The sequence below is a fragment of the Paraphaeosphaeria sporulosa genome (assembly GCF_001642045.1).
Source record: "Paraphaeosphaeria sporulosa strain AP3s5-JAC2a unplaced genomic scaffold CC84scaffold_6, whole genome shotgun sequence".
Classification (NCBI taxonomy): domain Eukaryota; kingdom Fungi; phylum Ascomycota; class Dothideomycetes; order Pleosporales; family Didymosphaeriaceae; genus Paraphaeosphaeria; species Paraphaeosphaeria sporulosa.
The window spans coordinates 141,526-159,538 of record NW_017253365.1 but is presented as its reverse complement, the minus strand read 5'-3'; the positions used below and the strand labels follow the sequence as shown (position 1 = coordinate 159,538).

The 18,013-nt window shown below is 52.6% G+C and overlaps 7 protein-coding genes across 7 annotated transcripts in view; 4 read left to right on the top strand and 3 right to left on the bottom strand.

Annotated features, from left to right (window-relative positions):
- CC84DRAFT_1196565 (uncharacterized protein) overlaps positions 1-574 on the top strand; it is a 4,627-nt gene extending 4,053 nt beyond the window's left edge. Inside the window, exons 3-4 of the mRNA XM_018181472.1 lie at positions 88-363; positions 401-574. Of these exons, the coding sequence (XP_018034703.1) occupies positions 88-363; positions 401-442 (318 nt within the window). The 3' untranslated portion in view covers positions 443-574. The remainder of the gene's footprint in view (positions 1-87; positions 364-400) is intronic.
- A 1,592-nt stretch (positions 575-2,166) lies between these two features.
- CC84DRAFT_787873 (uncharacterized protein) lies at positions 2,167-2,828 on the top strand. The gene has a single exon (XM_018187390.1). The coding sequence runs from the start codon at positions 2,319-2,321 to the stop codon at positions 2,775-2,777; it is 459 nt and encodes a 152-aa protein (XP_018034702.1). The 5' UTR covers positions 2,167-2,318; the 3' UTR covers positions 2,778-2,828.
- A 2,578-nt stretch (positions 2,829-5,406) lies between these two features.
- On the bottom strand, positions 5,407-7,061 carry CC84DRAFT_1094315 (ubiquitin-protein ligase-like protein molybdopterin-converting factor; the record flags this gene model as incomplete). The annotated part of the gene is made up of 2 exons (XM_018174557.1): positions 5,407-6,706; positions 6,886-7,061. The coding sequence occupies 2 exons, from the start codon at positions 7,059-7,061 to the stop codon at positions 5,407-5,409; spliced, it is 1,476 nt and encodes a 491-aa protein (XP_018034701.1).
- A 219-nt stretch (positions 7,062-7,280) lies between these two features.
- On the top strand, positions 7,281-8,687 carry CC84DRAFT_1164834 (uncharacterized protein). The gene is made up of 2 exons (XM_018178577.1): positions 7,281-7,667; positions 7,715-8,687. The coding sequence occupies exons 1-2, from the start codon at positions 7,458-7,460 to the stop codon at positions 8,501-8,503; spliced, it is 999 nt and encodes a 332-aa protein (XP_018034700.1). The 5' UTR covers positions 7,281-7,457; the 3' UTR covers positions 8,504-8,687.
- A 1,132-nt stretch (positions 8,688-9,819) lies between these two features.
- Positions 9,820-10,377, bottom strand: CC84DRAFT_1217800 (uncharacterized protein; the record flags this gene model as incomplete). Its single annotated transcript, XM_018182934.1, has 3 exons — positions 9,820-9,839; positions 9,889-10,290; positions 10,344-10,377. 3 exons carry the CDS (start codon positions 10,375-10,377, stop codon positions 9,820-9,822), a joined length of 456 nt encoding a protein of 151 aa, XP_018034699.1.
- A 1,328-nt stretch (positions 10,378-11,705) lies between these two features.
- On the bottom strand, positions 11,706-13,605 carry CC84DRAFT_1246272 (MFS general substrate transporter; the record flags this gene model as incomplete). Its single annotated transcript, XM_018184197.1, has 4 exons — positions 11,706-11,777; positions 11,836-12,930; positions 12,986-13,095; positions 13,152-13,605. 4 exons carry the CDS (start codon positions 13,603-13,605, stop codon positions 11,706-11,708), a joined length of 1,731 nt encoding a protein of 576 aa, XP_018034698.1.
- Positions 13,606-14,709: 1,104 nt separating this feature from the next.
- Positions 14,710-16,105, top strand: CC84DRAFT_1206043 (TauD-domain-containing protein; the record flags this gene model as incomplete). Its single annotated transcript, XM_018182010.1, has 4 exons — positions 14,710-14,964; positions 15,012-15,338; positions 15,394-15,799; positions 15,849-16,105. The coding sequence occupies 4 exons, from the start codon at positions 14,710-14,712 to the stop codon at positions 16,103-16,105; spliced, it is 1,245 nt and encodes a 414-aa protein (XP_018034697.1).
- Positions 16,106-18,013: the final 1,908 nt, after the last annotated feature.

Here is an 18,013-nt window from a genome sequence, read left to right as displayed (position 1 = left end):
TTCTCGCACGACTCAACGCGGCTAGTGTCAGCGTCAGATGACAGCACCGTCAAGATCTGGGATGTGAGCAGCGGCGCGCACCTGCAGACACTCACTGTCGCTAAATCACTTGATCACATCTCGTTCGACACCTCTGGCTTGTATCTCCACACGGACATTGGCCCTATCAGGATCATAGGTCCATCAGATTTCCCTCCATTTCTATCCCTTGTTGAACCTCAGGATCTAGGCCTAGCTTTGAGTGCAAATGATGTGTGGATAAGGCGTGGTTCACAGAACCTTGTGTGGCTACCCTCGGAATTTCGACCATTGTCCTCAGCCGTGTCAGGGAAGATAGTTGGCGTTGGTGTTGGGAATGGAAGAGTTTGGATATGCATTACTCGGCTTTACACAATTCAAGGGCGGTGGAAGGAGATCGAAGATGAGAACATACAGGTTCTAGAGGTGAAGGAGACGACCGGGAAATCACAACCGCAAAGCATCAGTCAGAACGCAATAATGATGCCTCTAAGAGAGAACTCTCAAGCACTTATCGAGCAGCGAGACCGTACATCACTTCAGATTGAGAAACGACGACCAATTTTGAAATCCGACGAAGCCTCTATATATGACGGAACTACGGCTGGCGGCGGCGACTCTATCTTCACAGGGCAAACTCGAGTCCAGAGCATCATTGCAGAAACCGGTGACGAGGAATCAACAATGGATACTCTATTACTTGCTCATACTAAGATTGATGATGACATCAGGTCTCTCGTGTCTGAGGGAGATGATAACCAGTCTCAGGTATCTACACCAAGCATTGGACGGAGTACTGGCATAGAGAACGCTGTCGTTAGCATCTTGGCTACCAATTCTAGGTTAGCTCCCGTGTACGAGAAAGCACTTCAGTTAATGCCTAAGGAGCGGTTCGCGGATAACTTTCGACGTATCCTCAAGGTCTTCCATGAAGACCTCAAGCGATTAGACAGGACACTAGTGGCGCAAGAATTAGTGGCAATTCTACGATCCAAAGAGGCACGAATAAGAATTGCGAGGAAAATCACAGATAGGCACATCTCTCTTCAGAATTCTTGGACCGAGCAAGACCTACGGCATATCCACAGACCCGACAAAACGAATTTTTCGTATCTGGAATCCTGGTTGACCAAAAATAACTTCACTCCTGTTCTCGAGAACGTTCCAAGACAGTCAGAAATTGGTGAACAAATAGATTCAATCCCTAGCAAGAAGGTGAAAGATGGGCTCAGGATGAATGAGGAAGATATGAGTGGTGAACAAGATACGAGCGATGAGGAAGAGAGAAGCCATAATGAATTGGAGAGTGGCGAAGGAGAACAGAATGGGAAAGACTATCCTTGGAGTATAGGTACCGCACAATTTCCACGGCTTGACCTTGTTACACAACACCTCGTTGGAGGCGAGCCTTTTCGAGATATGGTAACCAGACTGAACGAGTTCCTTCTACCTGATGGCCTCCTTAGGGATATCTTGCCGATACCTAGGGAGCGCATTACATACGATTCACAGAGAAGCTATAGTGTATTGAACGCATTCCAAGGGCTGCTAGAGGATTTTACTGACCTGGAATGGAACTGGTGGCCACTACCACCTCGGATGCGTCCACTAAGTGAGGGAGAAACACGAGTGTTTTGGCGATGTGTAAGTATCCTGAAATATGGGTTACTTTGTGCTAATTCCAAAAGCTTTGTGGAACAGCTCGCTGGCGCACTTTGAAGCTTGCACAAAAAGATATCCTTGCAGACATCTTAGAAAAGACTTCGGGAACATCTCAACGACCGCTTTTGTGCACTTCACACTGCTCGCCAACAGTGCGGACCAACCCACAGCTAAAGCCTACGTCATCACCAAAGGCTCAGCTGCAAAGCGTCAACATGGCTGCTCCTACTGCTACTTACTCGCCTCCTACGAATAGCAATTCTACTCCGCTGTTGAGCAACCGTCCTACTCAGGCTCAAACTTCTAGTGGAGCCTCGTCAGCACCCAACCAGAATAGCTATCAGCAAAAGAAGCCATTGTGGCTCATCTTCAAGGTAGAAGGATCGCGAAGCGCGCTCGTGTGGGATCAAGTTGGAGATGAAGGATTGTCCACTGATCGTTCGTTCCAACAAAAGCTCAAGCAGAGACATTACATACTAAGAGGACGCCTTCGATTGTGGTTTTCGTACTGGCGGCTTAGCTATTGGGAATTTGTTAAGGTAAGACACTGAAAAGCAAAGAAAGCTAAAGCTTATCAGGGTGATCAGCTTCAGAAGATACGACCAGGGCGACTCGTTGACCGAGGGATCGACCTCCCTATGACATTCGATTACGAATACTCTCCCCGTCCACCAGAGATAACAGCGAAGGATCCATGGATATCAAGACACGAGTTCGAAGAAATAGTTAAATCATGTATCACGCCGTGCTGGCTCGGCTCTTTCCCTACATTACTCGGAATCCACGACTGCGCTTGCCCCGAAGATAATGCCACACGCCTTGTAGATGCCTTACCTAAGCGGGATTCTGAGTTCATGATTCATAGTGCCAGCGATGACGGAAATTACGTTTGGGGCATCCATGCAAGATATGTGGTGTCGTCGTTCTATGTCTTTTCGATTCACTTCGCTATCCTCGGAATCACTGTGGGCCTTTGGGTGTGGTGGCAAAGGAATCATCCGGGTGATCTTCAGGGTGCATCAGTTCCGGTGACTGTCGCGGGAATTTGCATATCGACTTTCTGGGCTAGTACGGGGATTCTTAAAGGACTCCGGTGAGAGTTAGATGAGTCACTCATATCATTATTCGGTCGCCTAAGTGTTTTACAGTCCTGATCAATATCATGTTTCAATCCTCAAAGAACGCACATCTTGGGTGGGGATGTTTTATCCTTCCTTCCGGCTAAGAAACAGAAGGCTGGACACTAAAGGTAATGAGGCTGAGCGTTTTGATTGGAGGCACTTCCAGAAAGCCGCCAGCATGAGCCACACAGCTATTCTTTGCAGGCGGCCTGCTGTAGGCATAGCGCCGAGTTCGTTATGATACAATACGCAGATATCTGAGCACGCTACTGCAAGCTACTGCATGCCAAGAGAGGCTAAAACACCAGGCTCTATCAGACGAGTTTCAACGATCTTGCCGTGCGTGCGGAGAAACTGCCGGAATGCATATTCCTCACCCTAATTTGACCTTTAGAGCCTGCAATCTTCATGTTCAAGAACTGAGCTTCATTCCTACTCCCCCGAATAGCCCACTGGGATCCGCTGTTGCAAACAAACGGGGGGATACTTGGAGAGGGTTGATACATGCCATGGACAGAACGAACGATAGCTAGACTGACACTGCATTCTGCCTGGTCGGAGTGTACCAAAATTACTGAAGAACAGCTGCAGAATCGATTCCCGTCGAGTTTGGCGTTGTATTGTAGTGTGCGAGGACTCCGAAGGTCCCGAACGAAAAGTGTCACGCCACACAAGGTGTCCCGTTACGTAGGGATGGACATTAAAGTGTTTTCTGCACGCCTGTACGTAGATCTCCCCAACCTCCCTCACCCTCGCGGGCGCCTACAGGCACTCACACGAGCGACCTCATGCTTGTTCTCCAGCGACTCCGGGATCCACACATGGTGAATAGAGTGCTTGGCGGGGGGCTGAGGATGGAAAAATCTATGTGCTGCGAGGTGCTGTGCCGAGAATTAACCTCCGTTCAGGTGGTGATGCTCCCCATCAACGCTAACCCACATTTCCCCGATCAGAGATGGAGAGAAGTATAAAGCTTCCCTCTTCCCTCTTTCCTACTCCTACCAACTCTGTTTACACCACTGCTCGCTCATCAGCGGGCTGACTACAACAACAATGTCTGGCAACATATGTGGTCTAAAAGTGACGAACAAAGAACCTATGTGCTGTGCCCAAAGGGATCGACACCATGGTGGATGATGCGCTGCTGGAGAGCCAGTTTGAAAGATCGAGTGATGCAGTTGCATCCGCCGTAAGACGCTGTGCAAGCGCCAGTGGCGACGCCCATCACCAACTCCGAAACATGTCTTTTAGATTTAGGATGGAAAGAAATATATAATATCCCAAACTGTTCTCTACTTCTCTTCGAACTGCTGCACCCTCGTCCCCTGTGAACAAACAGGCAGAATCAGGCAAGTATGAGTTTTGCAAGCGTTCGGCGAGACAGGCTATGTTCTGTGCCAAGAGCGATCAACGCCACAGTGAATGGAGTGCCCACCGGGTGCGGTAGTCAAAAGGTTGCGGCATAACATCCTGTGGTGGATTGTGAAGGGCTGTGCGTTGGACTGCCCTCCGTTCAGGTAGCGATGAATGTCACCAACTCCAACCCCGATATCTCCAACTTGGGAGGTGGACAGGTATAAAACTTCCCTTGAGTCTCTGGGCAATCTAATCACACTACCAATGCGCTGGAAGAAGGACCTAAAAACTAGTTTGACGAAACGCATGGGGTCTAAAACGCAATAGGGCGCTGATCCATGTGCTGCGCTAGAAAGCATGGAGCTGGTAGCTGCATGGTGCGCTCGGCGGACGGGAACCAAGTACTCACGCCGGTGACTTCAAGCGCGCGAAGGACTTCTACGGATGCAAGAACGGCCTTGATAGGGCACTGCGGATGGCGGCCAAGTTCACATCATAACAAGGAGTCCAGCCGGGACGGGGAGAAAGCACGGAACCTGCCTTGTTTCCTTACAGATTCTCCTCACATTCCTGCTTGTGAGCGAATCGACCAGAAACAGCCGCACTCGCAACCGATGCGGCCCAGGAATCGGCCCGCGAACGTGCTATGTGCTTCACCAAGTGCATTTCGCACCACTCCACGGTGTGCGGGAGAAGAGAACCAAACTGGAAGAAAGCGAACGCCATGATGAGTGGAAATTCTACAGATGCCAGAGTGGCCTTGACAGGACGCAGGTGATGATGGCCATCTTCAACACAGGGCGTTGAGGGACAGGATCTGGTATAAAACCTGCCGGAACTCCCAACAGACTCTCTTCACACTACTTCGCACAGGCAGTTTGGCTACAAATTTGTGGAATTCCCGACGATGGGGTGGAGAAGAATGCGACAAGCCCCAGTATGGGCTTCCACAAATGGCGTTTGAACTATACCATGGTGTGCGGGCGGAGACGGGGACTAAAACGGACACAAAATGGCTGCATGGGGCGTGAGGGGACAGAGACTGAGAAGCCTGGCAAAAGGAGGCATGTGGTGGGATCGGGTGCTGCGGATGCAGCACCTGCATATACACGGAAGACTCCTGGTGATGACGACAGTTGTCACCGATGACCGCAACCGGGTCGCCTATTGTTGTGAATAACGCGGAGAGGAACATTTACATCAGCGAAAGCGTACACAATATACTCAACCGCCCGTACATCACCCCACCCTATCTAAACCTCTCATACCTCCCCTCCTCCTCCATCTTCCCCCTCACCCTCTCCACAACCTTCCCATCCCACACCTCCCCCGGCTCCTTCCCACCCCTCAGCACTTCCTTCTCATGCTTCGCCGCCTCCTCCTTCGTCATGCACACGACCTCATTCATTCCCAGATACGTATTGTTCTGCCCGGGCGTCCTCCGATCAATGAAGCTCTCCTTGTCAGGCTTCTTCCACCTGACCAATGCCAACCTCGTCGACAGCCCACTGACAACACTGCGCCCGTTGTACACCTCTTCGATGAGGTACCCGACGTCATCCTTGGTGATGGCGATGCGCAGACCCTCCTGGTTGAACCCGAGGTCCTTCGCGATCCGGCCTTCCGAGCCTTGCAAAGCGCCGAGGATGCCGTCGTACATGCTGTCCCTGTTCTTGGACGGGAGGTACTCCTGCGGATACCCCGAGATAGCGCAGATGACGTGGTTCGCCACCGCGAGCCCGAAGATAGCAGGCATAGTGCCCAGAACCGGTAAGATGCGCACGCGGAAATCGGGCAGCACGCCGAGCTCCCCTACGTCGCCCTTTTTGAACTCATCGTCCGAGAGCGGGAGCAGCTGTGCCTTTCCGGGGCCGGGCCGCTCCGTGGAGAAGACGACGGGAATGCCGTCTTTCACGCCGAGCGCGCGGAGCCGGCGCCGCGTGGACTTGGACAAGGGGTCGTCGGTTGAGGCGGAGATGTCGCCGATGAAGAGGCGCGTGGGGTCGGACTTGCACCCCGCGCCCATGGAGGAGATGACGGGGAGCCCGTTCTTGTGGCAGTACGCCAGCAGTGCGACTTTGCTCTCGATGTTGTCGATAGCATCGATGACGAAGGTGGGTGCCTGGCCCTCGGCGTCGGGCGCGAGTTGCGTCGCCGCGGAGGCTTCCCCGAACAGCTCGTTGCGGCAGTCGAAGTGCGTCCAGGGGGTGATTTGCTCGAGGCGGCGGCGGAGACAGTGAACCTTGGGAGTGCCGACGTCGGCCAGGGTCGCGACGGCGTGGCGGTTGAGCGAGGAGAGGGTTACCTGGTCGAAGTCGATGAGGCGGAGGTTGGAGCAGCCGGAGCGGGCGAGGGCGGCGGTTGCGTGGGAGCCGACGCCGCCGCAGCCCACTACGATGATGAAGGCGGAGCGGAGCTTGGCGAGGCCGGCGTCGGTGAGGAACACGCGGTTTCGGGCGAGCTGCTCGAGGATGAGGTCTGGGGATGTTAGAAGGGGACGTGTGGAAGAAGGGGCGGACCAACCATCGTCGTAGTCTCCTTTCCGTGCTCTTGCTGCGAGCTCGGTGCTCCGCTTGTCTTCTTTGCTTGGGGCGTGGATGCTCGATGCAGCGCCATACTCGGTCAACTGGGCAATGGATTGTTAGCCTGCATTGCACGCATAGATCGGTCCTTCATTCAGATTGCCCGAACGGGCTTGGAATGGTCATGTGAGCTGCTTACCCTGGACGCGTGATGCTCGCCATCAATGTCTGGTATTGAAGCCTTTAGAGTCTCGACTTTGTACATGCGCCGTGCTTTCTGGAGACCCAGAATCGCACTCCCAACCACCACTCCCGACACCACGGCTGTGGTCACCAACTGCGCCTTGTGGCTCTCGGTGGCCCGAGATATCCACGAAGACATCTCTGCGCACTCGTTTGTATGCTCAGCTCAATTCAGATGCTCTATAGAGACGCCATGTGCATGTGTATGTCCGGACAGGCGCAGATGACGGGCTGCAATGACTCGTCGGCGATGGTGACTTCATGGTGGTGAGCCCCAGACGTCGAAAGTTCCAACGGACGCTAGGACGCAACCAGCAAGCGCGGCGCTAGCCCTAAACTTCTCCACGAGAACGACAGATGACCAGCTGGATAGGCGCCAGCAAACCAAACACGGCGAACTCGACGCGTCTGAAACACTGTCCACGCGCCGCTCGGCCGGCTGATCACTGTGGCAGCTCTTAAGACGACTGCCCCCGCCCGTCCGCTTGCGAACGGCGCCGAAGCACCCCAGAGCACAGGCTAGAGCCTCACCACCATGTCCAAAGTCACCTTCGCCATCGTGGCCGCCGCCGGAGCCGCCACGGGCGCAGCAGCCACCGCGGCGCTCTGGTCGACGAGGAAGGAAGCGCCCGCGACCGTCGTCACAACCACCACGACGACCACTGGCGCGGGCATGCAGCGAGCGCCTCCGCCGCCTCCGTTGCCCGTGGCCCAGCATCCCCATGCCCCGGTCCAGAAGGCTCTCGCAAGTCCCCCGCATGCACGCCACCATGCAGTGCTAACCGCGCCCAGGTCGACCCCAGCGGCATCTTCCAGTACGGCTTCCCCGGCCCCGTCAACGACCTCCGCCCCGCCGCCTCCCTCACCTCCTCCTTCGACCGCCGCACGCGCAACCCGCACTGGGTCGCCGAGCACATCACGCCCGAGTCCCTCGCCAACAACCACGCCGACCGCAAGCACTCCGTCTTCGTCGAGGATGTCGCCATCCCGGACATGTTCCGCGCCAAGCTCAAGGACTACTTCCGCAGCGGGTACGACCGCGGCCACCAGGTCCCCGCGGCCGACGCCAAGTGGAGCCAGACCGCCATGGACGATACGTTTGCGCTGAGCAACATGTGTCCGCAGGTCGGCGACGGGTTCAATCGGGATTACTGGGCGCATTTTGAGGATTTCTGCCGAAGGCTGACCAAGAGCTACCCCAGCGTGAGGATTGTGACCGGCCCGCTTTACTTGCCGAAGAAGGAGGCCGACGGGAAGTGGCGCGTGTCGTACGAAGTCATCGGGTCACCACCGAACGTCGCCGTGCCGACGCATTTCTACAAAGTCATTTTCGCCGAGGACGGAAGGCTGGGCGGAAATGTAGCGCTGGGCGCCTTCGTGCTGCCGAATGCCGTCATCCCAAATACCAAGCCGCTGACGGACTTCGAGGTCCCCGTCGAGGTGGTGGAGCGCGCGAGCGGGCTGGAGTTTGCCAAGAAGCTCGAGCCCGCGAGGCGGAAGAGGCTGTGCCAGGAGGTGAATTGCTCGGTTATTATCAAAGAGTACGCGCAGAGGCAGAAGAGCTTTGGGAAGGGGCAGTAGAATGACACCTCGATGAGTTGTCGTTTTGGCGTACCGGGCGTCCGGTAGCGTACCAAGTATGCATCGCGTACATTGGGATTTCTCGTGTGCATTCTTCAGGCATAGCACTTGTACACAACATCAGCGTAGCATCGCGTAGCATAGACGGCGTCGGCGACACATCCAGCGCATCAATACTAAACTTCAATTTTCTGACCTGACATACCTCTCCGCACCCGCGCTGTTCCGATCAATGTGGTAATGTCGCCGATTGTGGGGAGCAGGTGTGATTCGAGATTTGGAGAGGAAGACGAAACTGGTCTAACAAGGACGCGATGGCGGGGCGTGCTCGAGGGGGTTCGGAGCAGGTGACAGCGGACCTGGCTTGGGGTTGTCGGTGGGCTGGAGACGGCGAGGGCATGGATAGGGTGCTCCGGCATCGGATGAGACTTGTGGGAGAATCGACGGTCAGCATGCGTGAGGGGTTTTGCGGTCACTATGGGTCAGGGCTCTGCCGTCAGGATGAGTTGGTTTTCGGGAGAGTACGCGATGGGAATAAGCGAGGAGTTTTGTCGGAAGACAGACGCGATAATAGATGCCATCTTGGGAAGGAGCGCCAGAGGAAAGATATTCAGTGTGATGAGTGAGTGAATGGTCGCGAGGGAAGGGCGGAAGGAGCACGTATGAGTGGGAAGTTGGTGTGGATTTTGGGGCAATCGGTTGGCATTAGAGAGGGGACGGGGAGGCTCGGAAACGGTAGTACTAATGTGTCGAAGTGAGGTTGTTCACGGCTACGAACTTTGTGGCAAGACAGTTCGCTGGAGTGAAGAGTGCGTGGCTGTATGGTGACATTCGCTCTGATCTCTCAGTTGGATGTGGAGAGGGTCAAACGCTGGCGAGGTGCGACTTGTCAGGATGCGGACATAATGTATGTGCAGGGGAGTCTGAGGCATGATAGCGAGTGCCGGCGCTACAACTAAAGCCGAATAGAAATGCGTTCGCGCGGATGAAGGGATTAGACGTAGACGATTGGGGCTGCGAAGGTGTCGTGTGGTTAGGTCGGGAGTAAGGGCTAGTATGAAACCAAATGCAAGTCCATCCCCTCGTAACACGAAAGCATCTCGCGAGTGCTGGGACGGCATTGAGACTTTTGTTCTTACAAATTACAAGAGAGTATGGTGAAAGATGCAAGTTCTCTTATGGCTGACAAGTACGTGTTGCCCCTAACCGTGCATCTATCTCAGTCGCAGTTTTGCGCAGCCAGATATCCAGTCCTTCACCAATTGGTGCCTGTCTCAACACTGACAGAAAATTACTCACACAACGGGTATTGAACCTCATGCGCGGTAATTGATGCCTCAAACTTGTTAGCGCTATGCCTTCCTCTCAAGACATTGATCACTTACCCCGCTTCGGTTGTGGGAGTGCTGGTCCTGGCCAAGGATATATCTCCCGTGCAGCTTCCGCATCTCCCGCAGACACTCTGCTTTTGGGCCAAATGTACTCCCCATCGATTGTGGTGATAGGGCACCCACAGGGCGTGGACGGCGTGCATAGTGTTTTGTCCGAGAACCCTTCGCTGCCGTAGTGCATAATGGAATCTTTGTCGAAGGAGCCGAACATCTTCTGCGTGGGCCCGTAGACGAAATCGTATATAGTAGAACCGACGGAAAGCGCAGTCCTCCAGTCGTTGCACAAAAGATTATGCGCCAGTTGTTGAGGGGGAGGCCGGTCTGCACTCATGAGCTTGTCTAAGCTTTGCTGGTAGCCTGATACCTTATCACAGTTGAAGAGAATGTGCTTGTCGCCTTGCGAGGATGTTAGAAGGTGCCACGAAGTGCGGTACTTACATTGTACTTACGGTCGTCTCGTTGATGCTCGTGGCCGAACCCCATTTTTATGCCGGATTGGGCATCGATGGGGAGTGAGAGCACTGCAATCGTCGTCCGAGGCGCTTTTGCTGTCGTATTGCATGATCGAATACACATAGTAGCCGGTAAGCACTCCCTGTGGTGGGGGCTAGTTCAGATAAGATGCTCCAACAAAGCCATAAAGGGTTCCAAAGTAGAACTCTTGGCATAACCTCTGCCCGAGTTGTTGTCGGAGAGTATTAGGGCTGTTTGATTGCGCCTGGTTCGAAGCGCTCTTATAGCCGTAGAGTAGATCGCAAGTGAATGTAATGTGCTGGCCACCGGGACACATTTTTGGCACTGGAATCCGCGGTCGGCATTCTTATGAAGCACCTGCGATCGTTTCGCTGGTATTCATGGTAAAGCCCAAAGATATGTCCAAGCTATCCAGTGAGAATAAGTGGGTGCCATAACAGGTTGATAGCGCTTCTGCTAGGTTACGTACCTCATGTGCCACTAAGGTCGCCAGTTGATTTAGTGCTTCGTGTCTGGATATCAGGCGGTGGTTACCTGTATCGGCTCCATCATGGAATCCAAGACTAGACCTTGCAGTACCGCGCACGTCTCCCACATGAATTGCGAGGACGCGGTTCCAAATCGCAGTATGTCATGTTCCGGGCTCGTAAAAGCTCCGATAGCATCAACGTACTTGTCCATTTGGCCGTGTAGTTCGGGTAGATGTGGCCACGCCGTTCAGAGCACGGTCATCAAGGCTAGTGAACGGTCCCTAAAGAAGCAGCGCCGACAAACGTCGCCAGCCTCAGGTTCAGTGCAATCAGCAATACGAGCTTGTACATCGCGCTTCTGTGCACAAAGAGTTAATGCAGAGACTTCAGACCATTAGTGATGACCAGGATACCGCGCGGGGGATTTCCACGTACTTACCGAGATTCTTGATGGACGCTATTATCCGTCCAAGGGGTTGGTGGCGGGTTATGGTCAAAATTTTCTATGCCACCGGGGTGAAAGAAGTCACGTTAGAACTAAGACCACTATATCAGATCCGATATATACACTAGCATTCCGATTCTATGCGTACTGATGCCAATAAAAGTAATGCGATGATAAGTTCATTGTAGTTAAACTAGACGACTTGATATTTCTCGGGCTGCATGTTGTCCATTTGTACGTAGTCATCAGGGACAGATCCTCGTGTATGATTGCTGCAGACCCATGAGCAGGAGACCAAAATCGACATGCGATACGGGCGCAATGTTGTTTCAAGCACGATGGGAGACGTCATTGTTCTTTTGAGAGTATGTTTTGACGCTCAATGCTATTGGAAAAAGCTCCAAGCAACGTCGAGTGTCATCTCAATGCACAAACCTAAAGTCTAAGCGCCTGCTCGCGGTATCGGTCGTCGTCTGAATGTAGTTGATGCGTTCCTAGATTTGGTCAGTTTGCAAGCCTCTTCCTCAAGATCAGGACTAGTTGATATCCTACCTCATGCGACATGGCCTTCCATTTACGATCACGAGTTTTGTTTTTCCAAACATAGTATGCCTTGGTAAACAGGAACCATAATATTGAGACAATGTTGATGATGACAAGATTACGGTTTCCACGCCTGTAAACGGGCTTGTCGTCCTCGCGATAGATGTTTGAGCCGATGATCCCTCCGCATTGCACCATCATGTTGTACAACGCTGCAGAAACTGAGCGCGAACCGACGTTGTTTGAGTTGGTCGAGACCCATGCGACGTTGATGGCGTGGCAGTAAGGATAGCTGAGGAGGACCGTGATCAAGGCATATGTGCCCCAGGAATTCTTGATGAGGTCGGGCCAGGCATAAAGCGCGATGACGCAAGGTAATGTCCACAGGTTCTGCCAAACGGCCACGAGGGCACGTTGGTTGAGCTTCTCGCTTATCCATGTGATGCTGAGAAGTGTGATTATATGAAGAACAGCCGAAGGAATGACGAGAAGCTGGACGTTGAGGGTGCTGAAGCCGAGTGAGCGCAGAACAAGTGTTTGATAGTAAGCGACTGGACTCTGGGGAATGAAGCATATGAGGCCCACGATGTACAACGGCCAGAGATCGTAGTCTTTCATCGAGTTCCAGAGCCTCTTGGGGGTGATGGCTTGACGGTTATGCATGTCGCCTTTGCGAGGGTCGTCGCGGAGCACACGGTTGACGACGATGGTGAGCTCGCGGTCGGTGAACCAACCATTGGGCCTGTACCACGTCTTTGTTTGCACAGCCGATGCAGGCATAAGGAAGAATGATGCGATTCCGATGAGTAGCGTGATGAGTCCCTCGAGCAGAAAAAGCCATCGCCAACCCGCCAGACCATGGACGCCTTCCAGATGGAAAATCGCGAAGGCAAGCAGGGATGTAACGATTGTAGTGATACTCAATGCGGTCCAGAAGAAGCTAAGACGAATCGGTAGTTCGCGACCGGTATAAAAATAAGATAGCCACAGGACAAGATCAGGGATAAAGCCGCCCTCGAGGATGGCGAGCAGAGCACGGGTAGCCAGAAAACTAGCTCTGCCAGTTAAAGCTGCTTGGCTCATGGCAACGATCGACCATAGCACCTAGTAAAACTCAGCACGGATTCTTCAACTACAATATATGGCTGGCATTGCTTACCATTTGGGTCGGTATCCATCGATCAGGGCCTATCTTCTTCGAGACAAGCTGAGAGGGCAGCTCGGCGAGCAAGAAGGAGAATAGAAAAACTGTGTTTCCCCAGTTGTAGTCTGTGATATAATTAGCTTCATACTCGTAGGTCAATCAAGAGTTGGTAGGAACACACCGTTTGTAGTCAGCTTCAGATCTTTCAGGAAAGTGCCAGACACAGCTTGGACCAAGTTGCCGCGATCAACTTGAAGACTAAAGAACATCGTGCATGCCCAGAAGCAAACGCGCAAGTCGAGCTTCCGAATGACCTTCTTCTCCTCCTCATCGGTCCAGGTGGCCTTGGGGTCGAAGACATGCCTACATTCGTACTTGGATTTCTCATATAGGTCTTTGTAGTACGCAGCGACTTCAAGGTCCGCAAATATGTTTCCAGATAGACTATCGTCGGATTCGTTGGACGAATAGACAACTCCATCTTTAGAGATGATATTGCCCCTTGCAGTGACGAGTTCTGCGTCCTTGGAGATGCCCTGTGGTGGTTTGTCATTCGTTTTCTCTATGGATTGAATGGACACAGTGTCCGCCTGAGCAGCAGTTGGGAGTGCGTCCTCGACCGAAACGCTCGTCATGGCGGTTCAAACAGCCAAGTTTTTTTTTGGATGAGGCAGTTGAGATCATGATGATTTCTGAGCTATATATGTGTATCGCGAGATCGCTCAATTACACAATCATCTACGTGATCATATCATTTTCTGGGCGGCAGTCGGTGCATCTCACCACATGTACCACTAGGATAACGAATGTGGCTTATTGCGTCCACAGGCGGGTCGGTACTGAGGGAATCAGGTATGGGGCGTGCTTCCAGAGCGCACTCGGCCACGCAAAGCTCAGGAGGAATTGCTTGATTAGGAGGCGGAATTGAGTAGCCCAAGGCTGTACCGCAAGCTTCGCCGGGCCTTCCTCGGCGATGGTAAGCTTTCAGCAGCCTTCATGATCGAGCTTCGACGCCTCAGGCGCCAATGGTCTAGCTTAGTGTTCCGCGGGTTTCATCGAGGCAAATCAAGCCTTAGAAACATCCCTCGCGTAGCTGAAGTCGTTGTATCACGTCGTTTTAGACTCAATTATGCGATCGCGATAGGGATCAAGAGATACTTCACTAAGATTCTCCATGCGATACCGGACGTCTTGATTCAGGGTACATGGTGCGTCTTCTAGTCGACGGGAGAAACTGCGTTGTGTCTTCTTGCACATTCCGACGCAAAGATTTGGACAACATGATCATGGTGGATTCTTCCAGCGCTTTTGATGTATTTTTCATCACTTGGATGGTAAGCGCAGGGCGCACATCCGATTGTGTCGTTGCGTTAGCCTCAGTACGCGCAGGGTCGTCGTCATTAGCCCCTCGAAATACGCGATATTGCGAATCGAATGCTGGCCCTTGCGCAACAACACCGTACACCTGCAACGAATGTCATTTGTTTACAGTCGCGCTTGAAGATAGATACATCGCTAGGCATGTCAGACGTTCATATACCTGTATCCGTGTCCACTCAGAGGTGCGCACGCCCATATCCGAGGCCATTCGGAAAGCGTTGTGTCCGACTGCCGTTAATAGCGGCATCGGGTCTGCAGTGAGTGTTTGTCTGGTGACTTGAACCAGTCGGGGAGTGAATTCCTATATAAAAGTCGACTCCTTGAGGTCAGGTCGATGCGAAGCATCCTTTCTCGACAACATGACGACCGAAATCGTGAGCCAGGTTGAGGCTGCTCTACCAGCATCCATTGCCACTGAAAAACCTACCGAACATATCGCCCTTCGGGCAGACTCTCCCATCGAGCAAGATAAGCCAGTAGACCGAGATACGACTGTCGAGCAAGCAAAATCTGTGCAGCCAAAACAGCTAGTCGAGGAGACCGAGCCAGGTGTCAAAGAAAAACCCAAAGTCCGCCGCGTCATTGATGAAGAGGGCGGCACTACTACTGCGACTGTAAGCTTCGAGAAGCATGTTCGTTGGCCTCAACTAACATTTCAAAGTACCCACACTATTTGCCAGTGTGGGACCACGGTGAAAGATACCCGCCTTGGGAGCCGTTCAACCATACTGAGCATGGCAAAGACGCTGACCCCAGCTTCAAGGACCTCCTTGTTGAAGGGTCAAAGCTCCAACATTTGACTCCCTCAACTGGGTCCGAAGTGACCGGTGTACAGTTGAGTAAGCTTAGCAACGCTGGTAAAGACCAACTTGCGCTTCTCGTCGCTCAGCGAAAGGTCGTAGCATTTAGAGACCAGGACCTCGCAGATCTTCCCATTCAGCAGGCTTTGGACTTTGGTGCATACTTCGGAAGGCACCACATCCATCCTGTGAGTATACTGTTGTAATCGGTTAAGATGTGTTCTAACCTTGATGTGATTTCAGACCAGCGGTGCGCCCGAGGGTTACCCAGAGATCCACCTTGTATATCGCAATGGCGGCAATGGCGAGTTCGAAAGCTTCCTCGCAAACCGAAACAGCAGTGTCGCATGGCACTCAGATGTAACGTATGAGGAACAGCCTCCGGGAACAACATTTCTTATCATCCTCGATACGCCGGAGGTCGGTGGTGACACTGCTTTCGTCAATCATGTCGAAGCATACAATCGCCTTTCACCAGCCCTCAAAGAGCGCCTCCATGGGCTTACGGCGTTACACTCTGGTTTCGAACAGGCTGAGTTCAGCAGGAGTCGTGGTGGTGTTGTTCGACGGGAGCCTGTCAAACACTCTCATCCCCTCGTAAGGACACATCCTGCCACTGGAGAGAAAGCACTGTTTGTGAACGGTGGATGTAAGTGATAATCTCCTATTAACTATCTGTTTAAACTGACCGGCTGTAGTTACTCGCTCTATTGATGGGCTGAAGAAGGAAGAAAGCGAGTACCTGCTCAAGTTCCTTGTAGACCACATCGGTCGCGGTATAGATTACCAGGCACGCGTGCGCTGGGCACCGAAGACCGTGGTAGTATGGGATAATAGGGTCACTTCACACTCTGCGATTGTCGACTGGGTAACAGGGGAGCGTCGTCATCTTGCAAGAATAACCCCCCAGGCGGAACGACCATACGAAACTCCGTATGTGGCGGAAGCTAAATAATTAGAGTTTGATGTATCGTAGCATGTATCTTGTTCTTGAAGGAAAAAAAATCCGGCGATACTATGGTGAAATCTGCTTGATCGCTTATCGCGCGCTTGGGTCCCAAAATATGTACATCCTCGTCGAGCGCAGTGAGCTGCTCCTTCTGGCCACCAGCCAGATCTGGGGTCGAAAACGACTAATCCCCTTGTTTTCCGACGCCAAAGAGCACGTTCTTTCCAGGCTACCCAGCGATCCAGCCTTTCACTGATGGGAGACGGGCAAGGATTCGCTGAAGTCATAGTCAATAAGGATCTGGCCGGCATTGACGTCCACCATCATGGTGCCATTAGCTTTGAACGTAATGCGACCGACTTTGTCAAAACGCCTTTGCCGGATTGTATATTTGTGTGGACGAGTAGCGAACCTTTACTTCAACAAAGACATCTCGCCAGCTCCTCAGTTCGTCGTAGGCCTTCCCCAACCCCCGGTAACGAGGTATTAAGGTGTTCGGACAGCTAAGTTCCGGTGCAAGCAGGCTCGATCATTTAGGTCGACGAAGTCAATCTCGAGAGTGCGAATTGTAAATCTATCGGCTGCCGCAGGCTCCGACGTCTCCCAACCTTGGGCTCCATATATCAAGATATACATTAGAGCGTGGTAGAACATGAATGAGGACAGCCCACCACGGCCAATTTGCCATGGGTTCTCCATCGGGCGGCCTCGCACCTCAGCATGGTTGCTGAATTCGCCAACGCTTTTGAAATAACGCCAACATGATTCAAACTCTTTCCCAAAGGTGGCAACTGAATTTATGCAAGCACAAAATAGTGTTCATGGACGAATTTTACATTCAGCTCACAGATGTTCCCCATGCGATTGAGTAGTTGCTTAGTGTCTTGATGCATCTGCCGACTGACGAGTAGCTGTGGGAGAGTCGTGGATCCATTGCTTTCTAGGTGGCTAGTGGAGTAATACCGGTATATGTACTAGCGCTGTTCCTCAAAAGTCCGCGAGCCAATGTCGGCAAGAGTCTCAGGTGCCGGACAGCGGGCGCGACCCCAAACTCCAGGGTCAGTTCTCTAGTCCCTCGTGGCAATACCATAAGGCGAGATATGATGCAAGAACCGTGGCTGCGGATCGTTGTACAGACAGAGAAACGTGGGAATTGAATCGAAATGTCGAGCAGCAGGGGTCAGCCGCGCTAACTCGAGTTGGTTAGTCATTGGTGGTGCACTCACGTGACCATTCCTTCGGCACTTCAGCAAAGACGTGTTACCACAACAGAAACACATGTATATATGTCTCAGCATGTTGTCGTCAGCTACAAAATAATTTGTGTCAGTTCCGATCGATGCTTTCCAATGGGAAATCATGCGCTCACTCACCCTGATTAGGCACCCAGCCATTGGGTGCCTAAATCCATCAAAAGCGACGCATTCTCGTGTTTTCCCCTCTTCTCCACTCGCTCAGTCTGAGCACCGCCAAGTACCATGACACGGTCTCTAAGTAACTCCAGTGACGATGCCATCGTCATACACCGAGACGACATCAGCGATTATAACCCGGAAAATGTCCTCCCCCAATCACCAGAGGAGATCCGGAAAATACACTCATGGCTAAAACCTACAGACTACGAACTCGACAGCGGAGAATTTCGCAAGCATCTTGCGTCTCACCTACCTGGAACAGGGGCATGGCTTACATCGAGCCATACTTACCTCAACTGGCACCAAAGCACGAATGACGGGCTTCTATGGATCAAAGGTATACCGGGGTCAGGAAAGTCGGTACTCGCTGCACATCTGGTAGATGCACTGGCCCAGTCCGAACCAGGCACTCACGTGCTATACTTCTACTTCCGCCAAATCATTGATGCAAATCACGAGCCCGTTGCCTTGCTCCGCGATTGGTTAGACCAGATCTTGG

Coding starts and splice junctions, on each gene's coding strand:
- CC84DRAFT_787873 (XM_018187390.1), top strand. CDS start 2,319: ATGACATTCGATTACGAATACTCTCCCCGTCCACCAGAGATAACAGCG.
- CC84DRAFT_1164834 (XM_018178577.1), top strand. CDS start 7,458: ATGTCCAAAGTCACCTTCGCCATCGTGGCCGCCGCCGGAGCCGCCACG. Junction 7,668..7,714: donor CCCCGGTCCAGAAGGCTCTC/GCAAGTCCCCCG, acceptor AACCGCGCCCAG/GTCGACCCCAGCGGCATCTT.